The 15213-nt window shown below is 34.6% G+C and overlaps 1 protein-coding gene across 1 annotated transcript; it reads left to right on the forward strand.

The window, feature by feature from the left end:
* The first annotated feature begins 1165 nt into the window (after positions 1-1165).
* Positions 1166-7283, forward strand: LOC141677495 (putative E3 ubiquitin-protein ligase XBAT35). The gene is made up of 10 exons (XM_074483462.1): positions 1166-1437; positions 1699-1813; positions 1979-2059; positions 2200-2288; positions 2410-2501; positions 3281-3362; positions 3515-3620; positions 5040-5125; positions 5371-6072; positions 6884-7283. Exons 1-9 carry the CDS (start codon positions 1336-1338, stop codon positions 6037-6039), a joined length of 1422 nt encoding a protein of 473 aa, XP_074339563.1. The 5' UTR covers positions 1166-1335; the 3' UTR covers positions 6040-6072; positions 6884-7283.
* The last annotated feature ends 7930 nt before the right edge of the window (positions 7284-15213 follow it).

Genomic DNA, 15213 nt, shown 5'->3' on the forward strand with positions numbered 1-15213 from the left:
CATAATTTTAAATGGTGAATGTTATGTTTTTAATCAACTGTAGATGGGGGTGGATACAATTAATTCAATCAATTCGACAAAATTTCAACATAATCAACAATTTTTATATTAACTGATAAAAAATTATTGCAATCGTACTCTCTTAAAAAGATGAACAAATATTTTCGAGAGCTGCTAGGTTATGCAAAAGATATAACAATGTCGCAATGCATATAGCATGAACCTAATATGTGCTTTATATAGAGCATGGTTACCAATGTATAAGGAATCATATTATATTAACAACAAGAAAATCTATACAATTGCTTCTGAGAAAAATACTGATTTCAACATACGTCGATACCATCATCCGTTGATATCATTTACCGTCGATTATCAACATCTGTCGATATTATCATCATCCGTCGATGCTTGTAGTCATCATCCGTCAATGCTTGTAATAGTTTTTGTTTGATATCATCATTTGCTCCCAACAGTGAAAATTATAATAATTTAATTTGTAAGTTTCGACCTTACAAATTAACGAGTATGATTTTATGCAAGAGAGAATTAACTTGTTTTTTATTTGTTTAAAAGAAGGGTGTCAATCCTTAACAATTGTGTGTTATATAAGTCATATCTAACACATTGTTCTAAAACCCTTAGATTTTAGAAATTTTTTTAACCCCACGGAAGGGTATTTCTTCTTTCCGCTAATAATATTCGCGGAAAGGAAAAATGCCTACTAAAAAATTTCCTTAAATCCGAGCCCTTAAAATATACGTACCACGAGTAGACCCCATAAAAGAAAGAAAAAATGACAAAAATAGCCGATTTTGAAATTTTTTAACAAAAATAGCCGATTTTTGAAATTTTTTAACAAAAATAGCCATTCTGAAAAAAGTGGCCAATTTTGGCCGATTGAATACTCCACTGTCAGTTGGGTATCCCAATTTGTATATGATACTCCACTGGTAGTTGGGTATTTCATATATGGGATACTCCACTGCCAGTTGGGTATCTTGTATAAAATGGATACTCCACTGACAGTTGGGTATCCTATCGGCTAAAGTTGGTCAACTTTTCAGAAATTGGTTATTTTTGTTAATTTTGTGTAAAAATAGGCTAAATTTGTCCTTCACCCTAAAAGAACTTGATCTTCATTGTTAAAAAAACATTGATTTTTATTGAACTTATGTAGCGGCTGAGTTGCAAACAACTCATCTCCCCTTGAATATCCATTTTCTCAACACTTTCCACGGAAAATTCTAACCAGTTTTGTCGTGGGCGTCATATTTTGGTTTTTAAAAAAGAGCCTTGAGGAGTAATTAGTTGAATTCAATAAATCAAATCCAAATGGGGCAGCAACAATCTAAAGACGAATTGGTATTTCAACAAGTCAATTACGGCAATTCTGAAGGTATCATAGCTCTTCGCAACGATGGCGCTGGCCTCGAGGTATCCCCCCTTCTTTCTCTAATTTTAATCATTTAGTTTCTCGCATATATGCGTCCGATCACGTAACTAAGGTTCAACACATATATAACTTAGGCCTCCGTATATCCAATATCATATATTTTAATTTGGTGTGACTTATTGTTGTGAGTGGCTTATGTGGGTGTTTTATTATTTGTGACTTTGCGAGGAGTATTTGTTTCGAGTTTCGAATATTTAGTTAGTTATAGTTTAAGTATTCATTTGGGGTTTTTTTTGGTGCAGTGGATTGATAAAGAAGGGAAGACTCCGCTTATTTCAGCTTGTATGAACCCGGAGCTTATAAATGTTGCCAAGACTTTGATAGAATTGGGTGCCAATGTTAATGCTTATCGTCCCGGTGAGTGACTTGTACTCAATGATGCTTCATGTGGCTCTACTGATGTGTATTGCTAAATTGTTCAAGTTGGTTGATTAAGTGTTGGCGTTCTTTGACATTGTGATTGTTGTGCAACCGCAAGTACCTGATTTGTGTAATTGATTATCTTTTGATGGAATGTTTTAGGTCGGCATGCTGGGACTCCACTGCATCATGCTGCAAAAAGAGGTCTTGAACAGACTGTTAAGCTGCTTCTTTCACATGGAGGTAAGTTATTCTAGTGAAGGAATGATGTTTAGAGTTTAGTGCCTAGCGGAAATTTTGTGTTAGACTGAGGGTTTTCTTCTTTGGCGATAGTTTTATTACTTACTGAGTTTTTCATATATGTAAATTGGAATTAATCTCAGCCAATGCTTTAATGATGAATGATGATTGCCTATCTCCACTTGGTGTTGCAAGAGAAAAAGGGTATGCTAACGTTGTCCGCACAATCGAGGTAGTCTCCAAGTTCCACTTTCTTACCTTCTTTTTTTTTGCTATTTTAGTAATTTACTTCTTGCTTATTAATAAATATTAACTGTAGTATGCTCAGTTGTTCTTTAAACCCTTCCTTTCAGGGCCATATCTGTTTATTCTCGGGTTGGTTGCGAGAATTTTATGGGCCAGGCTTTCTTGGACTACTTGCTCCTCAACTGCTTTCGAGAAAAGTGTCAGTGCAATTTACCCTGACTTCGTGTATAATTACTCCTTTTTGTATAAATATACATATAGCTCTTTATTTTTTGCATTGAAATATTCATATGACATATTCTAGGAGGAAGCTTTAGATGACATCTTCAATTAAGTACTTGCATCATATTCAAAGTTAAGAATTTTGAAACTGTAGAACTTGAGCTTCATTTATGCTGTTAATTTCTGTATGTCATGTTGCAAATTTTCTGTAAGTCATGTTGCAAATGCGAACTATCTGCTCCAGAGTGTAAAAGGCTCACAGTGCATGCGCTTCTTTCATGTTGACTTTTCTTGATTAAAATGCTACCAATTTCCATTTTTTAGGACCTTCACCTAGATTGCGCAGGACCGTATAATATTTCTTAGTTCATTTTACATTCTGCATTTTAGGTGGTATTTTGGGAACAGTCAGCTGAATTTTTGTTAAGGTATCTTAATCTATATTTCAAAGGTTACGTTGTCTAAATTTGTGTGTTGATTGTTACAATAGATAATTTATTATTTAGGCAATGCCATATTTGCAGTTGGGCAGTTATTTTGCCATGCGGCTCACGTAATTTTACAAGACTGTATTAATCTGTGTGCGCCTTTTTTACTTTTTTAAAAATAAAAATAAACAGAGGGGTGTAACAAAAGGACTTCCCAGTTAAGTAATACTGCCATGTGGGTCACGTAATTTTACAAGGATATATTAATCTGTGTGGTGCAGATTATTACAGTTGACAACTTAATATTTAGGCAATGCCTTATTTGCAGTTGGGTTGTGATTTTGCCATGCGGATCACGTAACTTTACAAGGCCTTTAAAGTTGGAACTTGCAATTTATGTTAGTCCACAGGTACTCAGAATTCTTATATTAAGATGTTTCTAAATTCATGTTGTATTTTCAACAGATGTCCTTAGTGATTGATCATTTCTAATTTGTTAAAAATTTATCCTTTCTTGAGATCTTTTATCATTATTACTTACATGGCACTTTTGAATCAATAGGATGCACAGCCTCGAACTACTGTAGCATTATGGAAGGCCAATTTGGAGGAACCAAAATATAACCAGGCTGATTCTTCTGTGGTCATTTCTGATTCATCCAACAAAAGTAATTTTTAAACATATTTTATCTAGTTATCATGGTTGTCACGTCGACAAGTCGAGTCAAGTTGATGGAGGTCCAGCTTGTTGACTAGTTGAATAGTCGTGGACTAGTTGACAAATTAATAATATTAATTGAATAATATATATAATAATATATATCTTATATACATAACTTTCCACAACTATAGTCTAACATTCTCATACTCAATACTCATATGTATATCAGTCACAAAATAGAGATGTTAAACACAAACATCTCTATTTTCCCTTCTATAAACTCACATAGATAAGCTGACTATACAAAGATATAAACAGACTATAATAAATATAAATTCAGCTTAAATCAATTTACACATACATAAACACTCCTACATAAAACTATGTAAGTTGAAATTAACATGTTGATTGTTGCTGATGTGGAGTAGGTTTTTAGAATTTGTTTTTTTAGTTTTTCCGTTTTAAATTTTGATTGGATTTTGCACTTGTCGACCGACTAGTCGACAATTCGCAAGTCGAGCTCTCTAGTTGACTTCCCCAAACTAACTAGTCAACTAGTCGTCGACTAGTTGACCGCTGTGACAACAATGCTAGTCAAGCCTGTCAATTTGTTCCTTTACTTTGTATATGGATACCCCGCTCTCACACACCCCACTCACATATGTTCTTAATTACTTGGTTACTGGAGCCTAATGATATGTGGTTAGAATGGAGGGCAGGTCATATAAATAAAATGAATTTGGAGAAATTCTTATTATTACATTCATCATCTTAGTTTCTGGCTTTTGCCGCCATCGCCAGTATAAACCTATTAGAACAGTTGGACAGTATTAGGGAGCTTCAGTTTTACCTTGTACTCGTAATTCTTGATTTGGTTCTGTAGATTTTACTGATTACTAACAAAGGAAATGCTGAGGAAAATGAGAAACAAAGAGACGAGTAATCAGAAATATCATTGAGTTTTTTAATTTAGAAAAAACTGATTAAAAAGCTACATTTCACTACTAGCTATTACTAAAAAATAACACCACTATCTCTAAAAAAGATTCCCGCTCAGAAAGCTATATAAGTTTTTTTTTAAATCTGTTTCCTTTATAATACCCCTCACTCCTGTGATAGACTGACCAAACTGGAAATGCTGAGTCTGAATTTATTTACAATTTACAATTGTGCAAAATCTTCATATATATATATACTACAAATATATTCTGGGGCTAGGGGATGAACTCTTCTATTCTAGTATATGCTTATGTTTATCCTAGGTGAATTTGCTTATCAAAATTTATAGTTAAAAACTTAAAATATTCAATAATATATAACTTAAAGTTTAAAACTTAAAGATAAAAACTTAAAATATTCAATAGTAATATATGATTATTCTAATCTGTTACAAAATATTTAACTTTATTGATTGTTTTTATTACAGAGTCACTACTTAAACTTGGTCCTGTTGATGAGAGTGACAAAGAACAGTTGAAGCGGTTTTGTAATGCTTGTAAAGGAATTCCTCAGGTACTACTTTAAATAGCATGTTACTAGTAAACTTTTTACACCCACCAGTAATTATAGAGAGAATCCTTATTCTATTGTTTTGATATGAGATTATTTTTTGTACCCTCATGGTATATAGCTTATTCTCACACTAGATAAGTTTATTGGTCCTTCACTTCGAAAGTTACAAGCAGAACATGATCGATTATGTGATTGCTATTTTCAAAAAATAGGTCTTTTGTTTTAAACCTTCTCAAAAATCTTAGGTTATGCACACATTTCATCCACAAGCACCGGTTGTCCCGGTAACTGCTCCACCAATAAAAGAAGATACAGAATTAGCTATGGCGATCAATGCTTCCCTTCAGTCAGCTATGCAGGAGTCTCGGATTATTAGTAGCCAACTTGGTTCTGGGGGAAATGCATCCACTAGTTATACTCCTACAGATACTAACAGCTCTATGGCTCTTAGTGCGCCTGCATCTCACAAAGGATCCTGCAGTGGGAAATTAGTACAGGAAGTTATTTCAAGTGGAAATCCTGATAGCCATATTGACACCCAGAGTGGAGTCCTCTCTGTTGTTCCAGCAACATTGGAGGGCCTTAATCCAACACCATCCCCGTCAGCTCCACCTATTGCAGATGCAGAATTTGATGCTGGTCCAATTCATTATCCATCAATTGATCCCTCACCTGTTGACTTATTCTCTCCAGCTATTGAGACTTTACCTACTGCAGCAGTTGGAAAAAAACAAAACGACGAAGCTTCTTCATCGTGTGTAATATGTTTAGATTCTCCAGTTGAGGGAGCTTGTATCCCATGTGGCCACATGGCTGGATGCATGTCATGTCTAAATGATATCAAAGGCAAGAAATGGGGTTGTCCTGTTTGTCGCGCCAAAATTGATCAGGTGATACGGTTATATGCTGTTTGAATGTTGAAGCATAATCCAGTGAAGCTGCAAATGGTATGTTTCTCTTGCTGTATGTAAAGTTATCACCATTATATTATATACTACTAGTTGCCTCCGTACAATCCTTCTGTTCAGATGCCACAGTTGATTAAAATGTAATTGTTAATGACTATTTTTTTTTGAAAAAAACAAGTTCATATGGGTTGCAAAAATTTACAGATATGCGATTTGTGTGTGTGTTGCTCATGTAGTTGTACAATTTAAACCGGGATTTTATAAAACATACAACTTAGTTTTGCAATAATTGTTCTTACATGCTCTTTTTTCCATGTGTAATAGGAAGCTTATGTTGATTGTTTGGTGTATGCATACACTTATTTCTTTTAGAGTTAATATCTCATCTTTATCTTGTCCATTTTTAGTTAGTAAAGAGGATCCTATATATTTTTTAAATTGAACCTTTATGCATCTCCGTATATGCCTGTAAAGTCATAATTCCAGTCTTAGATGCCATTTCTGGTTCGTTTGTTGGGAGTTCTTTAAATATGAGTTGGGTTCTACACATCTTTATCTTTCTCAGTAGTTTGCATGGAATGCTGCAATTTTACACATGAAAGGTTGCTTGCGCAATAGAGAAAAGGGGGTGTTATAAGATGGATGTTTCTGGAGTCACAAGGATGACTGTATTATTAGCATTCCCCTGTTCGTGTACTAGTACAAATAATTTAGCATAACTGCCCAGGGGTTCTTTTTTTGTGTGCATCTAATGCCCTAGGGGAGGGCTTTCATCTAACATATTTTTTTACTTGATCTGTTTTTTTTTTCTGAATCTTGTGTCTAATACCTCTGTTAATGCTGATGGTAGGCGTCGTCATTAAGAAGAACTTTCCCATTTACTCCGGTCCTTGAAGAGTTGAAGTTACAAGGCCGGTTTTCTCAAAGCAAGAAAAGAACTAGCTAGTACCAATCTGGTTACCAAATTTGTGGAGCTACATATTTTAATGTTGGTAAGTTATGAAACGGAGGCAATATCATTGTTGCAATCAATGGTCACTTGAGCTTCTTATACAAATGTTCTTGTAAAATGACTACGATGTAAATCTTATTGACTGCATATTCTTGTATAGATGATTATGTTTCCTATCTTTTGTAAATCCTTTGCTTGTAGGATTGTACAGAGGACAAACATGTAGCCTCTTGAGCGTTGTTGACATTTGGGATTGGCTCTAATGTGAATAAACAAACGGGTGATTACTTCAACCTGAGTTTGGTTGGTTGGTCCAGATCTATATATTAGTTGTTTTTTATTACGAAATCTAAGTGCTAGCTGATTTTGAATATTAAAGAATAAAATTGCAGAGTTGATTTAAGTTAAAATCGACCTGTGACAGCTGAGCTCGGTAAACATTTTGCTTCTTTGTCCAAAATTTCATTAGACAAGTATAATTTTTTTACTAATCGACCGTACAACAAGATGGATTAAATGAGAAATGAGATGCCCGAATAATAAGAATGATTAGTTCCGATTTTCGATTATTAAAATCTTTCAGGCAAACAGTATCGCATGCGAATAATTTTTGAATTTCCTTAACTAGGGCTAGAATTTCATGAACCATACGTGCTGTCTTGTTCTTTAAATTATGAGGACCGCAAAATAGACCCTTTGGAAGAGAATATATCTGATCTTCAGACTGCAATGCGACTCTGCCTTGCAAGTTTAGAAAGTTGATGAAATGAGGTCGGTGGTGGCCCGATTTCTATACCCGACCCACCGCCACCACTTCCCAAACGTCCCCAACCACCAACATATGCTACCTGTCGCATACATTCATCTTTTGTTACAATTTGCTTATTTTGAGCATTAAAGATTTGCAACATTTGTATTGTATTTTCAAATTAAAGTGAACCCTTTTACATAGCCAGCTATTATCGTATAATTTGTTACGGTGATAGGCCTATAAATTGCTGATAAATCGGTTAAATATTTTTTACCGACGGGTTAAATCACCGATAATTCATTCGATTTTTTTTTTAAAATTTGTCTAATAAATCACAAATCGGTAACTCAAACAATTTGTTCCGATTTTCGAAATCGTATATAATTTTTTTCTTGATATATAAGTTTATTAATAAACTTACAAATTAGGATCTACTTCAACACGAATCGAAGACATTGGACCCTTTTTATTGCGCAAATAAGTCCAGTGCAAGACCTAACCCTCTAAAGTCGTAGAGAATAACTTAGCCCTCTAATCTTAAGAATTCAAACACATCTTATAACTCAGAGAGGATTGTAGCACACTAGCACAATACAAGCTCTTCAATTTTACATAATTGTAAATCATGATTCCATGAACCAAGACTTTAGGTTGTACGATGCCTAAGAGAAAGACATAAAGGCACGGCAATCAACATTTTTTCTTCAAATTAGGTTTAGTCAAGATACTTCATACTTGTTATTTTCCAGGTTAGACATTCCATTGTCATTTGTTAAGGGATGGTGGCTTTTTGAACAATTTTTGAATAAATCTTTAAAATTAAACTTTGAAAAATAAACTTTATTATTATTTACGTTCATGAAATACATTCATCATTTGCATTTCTCTTACTTTTTTTTAATTATTATTGTATATGATACATTTTTACATTTTTAAAGAGATGCTCTGCCTACTGTCCGACCATTCACCTTGTAATTCTTATGTACTATAACTCATGAATGATTTATGTTAAGGTATAAAATTGATATGAATATTTTATCAGGCTTTGGAGGAAATGGGTCGGACAATCGATAAGAAAAGTGTAAATCGAGCTCCGAAGAGCATGTATGCGAAGCTAAGAGGTGCTAGCTGCGAGAGACGACCATTTGCGATGACCGTTTACTACGAGAATTCACGATGATTGTTTGCTACGACAACCCTTTATAATGGCCATTTACAACGACGACCGTTGTTTACGACGAAAGATAAATATTAACGAGAAGTGCACAGAATAAGATGTTTCATAACTCAAAGGAAATAAATGCGACCGTCGAAGAAAAATAAGCGACCGAGGCCTCGGAGAATGGGCTCCGGAGAACATATCTCCGGAACCCTAGGGAGCATCCCGAGGTCTTTGGCCGCAAAGGGTGGTTGTTTTGCACCGTCAAATGAATAATAAAATCAAAATTACGAGGAAGGTTGTTCTTACAACCCACATAAATAAGAATTGATCAAACAATTGACTGAGAGAAGCCTCAAAGAGGCTTCAACCCCATGGGGTGCGCCCAGACAGTTTAGAATGGGTTCCCGGGAGCCCACTTTCCCGAAGAATATTCGGAGGCACTATTATGTAGTCGTGCGAGTTGTATTCATAGGGGAATGATCGTTAAATTTTAGTGTGTGCTTGTGGAGCCCTTATTTTCGCATTCAACTGATTGTCCTCATTGGGAAACTTTTGGGGTTATCTCGCATTTGACACTTATGTGTGGGATTACTCATCATAAAGTCTGGTGGGTTATCCTCATTGAAGGCGGGGATGCGGTAAGTCATGGATATATACCTGCGATTTGCGATTATGATCGACGAATAGATGTTTGAGTTATATTAAGAAGTTGGTTCGACAACTCCGAGAAACCAAGTTCATGTTAGTTTTATTTTAAGAACTATATATGGTTCGATCCTCTATAAATAGATGTACGTAGGCACATTGTAAGGGGTTGGAAGCGAGAGTGTTGTACGCTCCACCAAAAACCTTGCAATCTCAGCCCCCAATTCATCATCAACACCATACTCCGGTGACTTTTACGGTAAAAAAATCACCAGCATAAATCTTGATTCTGGTGACATATCTCAAATTTTGTTAACCAAATTACTCCGTTAATAATTTATTTAAAATTTTGGCGGTCGGTTTCAAAAAATTTATAAAATTGTTAGATATCAAATTTAAAAGATAAAATGCACCAGGTATATATAAAGCAATTATTTCTTATTAAACTTGAATCACACGTTTACAAAATATTTCTATTTAAATATTTATAATGTTAACTTTGAAGAATAAAAAAAGGTCCAGTTTTAAATTTCATCAACCGCAAGAATTTTGATGATTAATCTCTTTCTTTCTTATATCTACATATTTTCTTCTGGAGTATTTATCCGCTATTTATGATTTAGTTGTGTGTGCAAGTCATGGCGATCCATAATCTCAAACCCGAATTTTATAAAATGTCTGTTTCACCATGTAATAATTGTTTCTCGTGGTCATCCCAACTTGTCAATATCGTTATTAACGGGAAGTAATTCTGCGTTTAATAGGAACTGAGATAACATCATCGAGAAATTGTTAACCAGACGCTTTTGGAGACCAATGACCAATACATGTGCACATCTCCCGTGCACTTTGACCGTATCGAAAGATGATGGTTCAAGGAATAAATATAAATCGTGTTATTATGTTGATTCACTACAAGAAAAAATCTAATAGACATCGGTTTTTGGCCGATGTCTTTGTGTTTTTTGACCGATGTCTTAGTCGCCGATGTCTATTCTAGACATCGACCATAAACCAATGTCTGTACTAACATAAACATCAGTTTTTAGCAATTTTTTGATGTATGAGATCCTATTTTTTACAAAATATGTTAAACTATATTATTTTTATGTGATAATTACATCAAGTATAAGCTATTGAACAATTGCTAACACAACAAAAAAAGATTTAGACATCAGTTTTTAAATCAGTTTTGATGTCTAAGAATACCTTAAACATCGCCTAAAAACGATGTCTTTAAGCTGTTAGACATCGGTTTTTTAAAAAAAAAACTGATGTCCAAAGATATATTAGACATCTATTTTGGGCGATGTCTATTGACTTAAAGACATCATTTTTTTAAAAAACAAAACCGATGTGTTATTGCATCTTAGACATCACTTTTAGGCGATGTCTTTTTCTATATAGACATCGGTTTTGGACGATGTCTATGTGTATAAAGACATCGATTTTATTATTTTAAAACTGATTTATATGTATTATTTAGACATCGTTTTGCCTAATGTCTATACCTGTTTTCAACATCATCTTTTTATTTATAGAAGTGATGTATATTATATTTGTCGACATCGCTTTTGCAATGAAAAAATTGATGTTAATAAAAGTTTTAGACATCAGTTTTACAAAAAATATGATGTGGATGTTAGCAATAGACATTACTTTTCAAGGCATCATAAATAAAACTAATGTCTATATACGCAAACACAAAATTTTAAAATTGCACGCGCATTTGCAATATCCGCAATCCGGCCATAAATACCATTCACAACATACATCCAACAAATATCAATCCGCAAAATCGACATCATCAATCCGGATAATCAACATCTACCAATCCGCAAAACAAACATCTACCAATCCGCAAAACCAACTCCTAAATAACTACATGCACTAGCTAGTCCACAACCATAATATCAAATGTTCAGATCTACATAACCTGTCCAAAACCAAAGTAGCACTAGAAACTGTTCAGATGTGCTCTTGGATATGTCCGAGAGCTTCACCACATACTTCATCAAGCTGCTCCTCGGTGTAACACATGCGAGTCTTCTGTAGCCAATGAAAAATTTAAACAAATTTTATTTTTATAAAATGAAAAGTGGACCTTTATATAATCCCAATGCTAAAACAAGGATGCACACCTTTGTGGTAAAAGTCAATCTAGTGTCGTTGATGATTTCTTTCATGTAGGGCATGACTACATAAGCGCATTCCGTGCCACCAGGTTGCTTAGGAGACCCCTGTTCCAAAGCAAAAAATTACAACTGAACTAAACTACTTATTAACCATAATTACGAAAGCACAAAAAAGCGCTTACACTTAGAAATTTTGCTTTGGATGGCTTGTGATTGCCCCTACCATTTTCAGAATTAAAACTTTTCAATGTCCTGCATCATTTAAATAAACTGATATAGGACCACAGATTATCAAAAGTTCTCATCAAATGTTGCAGAAAAAACAAAATTACCTCGATAATGCCTTTTCTAGATCTGGAAACTGTACTGGGTGAGGGAGAGGATTAAGAAAATATATTTCACCTTCCCAAATAATGGCCAAAATCCAATGCATACTGTTTTTATTAAAAAACATTTCAAAGACAAATTTCACACATTATATACTAGTTTACGTACTATTCAGCTTTTTAATATCACAAAGTAAGAACTTACTTCTGATTGTGCGGCAAGAAGAATAGTCGATCCAGGTTACCCTCTTTAAACCGATTCACGATGTAAGTTTCAAATTCTGCATTCAAGTAATAAGTGGATCCTGGATCAATGAAAGCAAACGTCTCCGCCAATTCTGGCCGTTCACTTATCTCAGAATGCAAGTACCTACCAAAAGACATAATTAAACAAACCTGAACCGCAAAATTACTGAAATTGAAAAAAGGAAAAAAAAGAAACTTACGCTATGTAAGATGCAAGTACAGCTTGTCCTAGCATTTCAAACTCCAACACCGCCTGAACATTCTCATATAACAAGTAAATTACTCTCTCATGTCCAAACACTTCTTTTTCGTATTTAATTTGTATCGAAACCCCAGTAGTCTTCATCCATGTAACAACATGCTTATAGAGTAAGTTAAAGCCTTTTGGCACTTTTGCACTTGGCTTTGCTTCCAAAAAATCCGACTTCAAATTATTCAAATCTAGACCTGGCTTTGTACCTGGTCGTTTCCTTTCTTTTTTCTTAATCTGTAGACAATTAAACTACCAAAATTTGAAATCAAGACAAAAACATTTTTTAATTTTAAAATCTAGACAACAATGTAAATATCCTCATACCGCTGGAGTTGTGTAGCTGATTAGTCCTTCAGGCCATGTTAAAAAGGAGCCAAGTGCATCGCGGACTGTCACCATTTCGCCACGTACCGGCACCGGAAGTAACGCATCTGGTTTGAGTAGCCCATCGACAGATACACACTTATGTCCAAGTGGTATATCGATTCCATGCACTTTTTCTTTATCCTTTCCAGGGTACACCATACCAAAAGCAACCTTATTGTCTATCGCGTTGACGGATAGCTCACACGATCTCTGCCCCTAATACTTACAAAAAAAACCAAACATAGATACGAAATATAAAGTACCAAGTTGAAAAGAAATCATTACTGCATAATAATTAAAAAAAATACTAAGTTATTGATAAATTACCAAAACTTCAGGAGGTCCAGGTGTTGGAACATATTCATCAACGTCGTCATCATCATCACTGCAGGCCACTACAAATGTTTTTTATGGCTGATGACTTGCCTTTTTCGACATGATTGGGGAGTGAAGAGATCCCTGAAGCCATCATTACCTTCAACTCAGCAATCTCTGCCTCAAGAGCCTGCGTCTTTTTATCGACCTTTTCATCTCTTTCTCGATCACGAGCCATCAACTCTTTCTTCGTGATTCGAATCTTTTTCTCTCTAGGCAGCTTAAAGTATTGTTTTGGAGTTACGTACCCTCCAACAGCCCGAACCCTTCCTGAATGTTCACGACTGTCCAAAGCTGTAGTCAGAACGTCTTCACCTCCAGAAAATTCTATTTTACCCTTCTCTTTTTTTTCCAACAGAGCATTCTATTGATATTACAAAAAAATACAGAAGTATTAACAACCATGTCGATAATTAAAAAACAATACTAAGCATAACATGATGATACAACAACCATGTCGATAATTAAAAAATAATACTAAGTATGAAAATAATTAAAAAAATCCAACAGGATTAACATAATCATAAAATAACCATGTCGATAATTATAAAACAATACCAAGTATAAAAATAATTAAAAAAATCCAACATGATTAACATAATCATAAACCAGCCATGCCGATAATTAAAAAATAATACTAAGTATGAAAAATAATTAAAAAAAACCCAACAGGATTAACATAATCATACATGAACACTTACAATTTTTTCGCATATAGCAGCAAGGTCTTCATCGACCTCTTCGACCTCTTCGCCATTTTTCCGCTTCCGAGCTTTTTGCCAAAAAGTTGCTCTATCGGGTTCTTCTTCCGGCTGCAACTTTCTTTTTTTGATCTGTTCAAAATGTGCAGCAAAATATTAAAAATGCAATTTTTTTAATAAGACAGTAATGACTTTGTTCTTACTTCGTCTTCCTTTAGACCAATATAGGCCTTTCTAGACAAGCGATTGTGATACTTTCTCTGCGAAACCCTTTCACTCTGCGCTTCATGAATTCCCTACAAACAAATTTATAGAATTACATAAACGGATGTGCAAAATTAACAGGAAAGGGAAAAACAGTTGAAGAATTACAAAAGTCCAATAAAATAAAATCACCGTCCAGCTAGGATCAGTCCTTTGCTTCACAAAATTCTTCCATGTTGACTTACTGACAAAAGCATATCTCTTAGGTGGCTTATTCAGTTTCTTCTTGTCTCCAACAAACAGAAGCACAAATTTCCTCGTCAAATCGGTTTTAAATTGTCGCCATTTAGAGCCCGCAGACTTTAGGACAATGTCCTCACAGTGTGGACCAATTTTGAATATTGACTGGCAAAAAACACAAGGAATAATAACAATTTTAAATTAAGAAATTAATAGAACAAGTGCAAAAAAATTGAAGGGGTTGTGGAGTACCTGAATATCTATCCAAATATTTGATTTTAATTCAGGATCTACACTTGTCCAATTAGCAATATCAATTGAAATTGTAGTCCTGACTAACATACCGATATAGGACTGCAGTCGGGCCCTAGTTTCCCCGTTACGAATTCCCCACTGATCACATGTGACTTTAAATTTTTTCCCACGCGCTTTCTTCATAATTACTTCGTGCATTGCGCATACCCCTCGAGTACCTCCAGAACTTCTTGCTACAACACCAGTTGAGGTAACTGCGGGTTGCTCGGACTCCTCCAGTTGAGGTTCTGATGCCTCGGGTTCATGATTATCACAAGTACCAGATGTTCTAACCTCGGGTGATGCATTTTCAGTTTTATTTTTTGAGCCTGCCTTTGCTGATTTCTTTTGCTTTTTCGGTGCCATTTATCTCGTCTTCCTTCAATCTGGACAAGCTATCAAAATTAAAATAAGTACACAGTTATGCTATAATTCCACAATATTATGCAAACTTTAAAGCTAATTATTATGAAAAATACCTAGAATTCTAACATAACTTCAAACAAAACCCAAAGAAAAAAAAATAATTA

The sequence above is a fragment of the Apium graveolens genome, chromosome 8 (assembly GCF_009905375.1).
Source record: "Apium graveolens cultivar Ventura chromosome 8, ASM990537v1, whole genome shotgun sequence".
NCBI lineage: Eukaryota > Viridiplantae > Streptophyta > Magnoliopsida > Apiales > Apiaceae > Apium > Apium graveolens.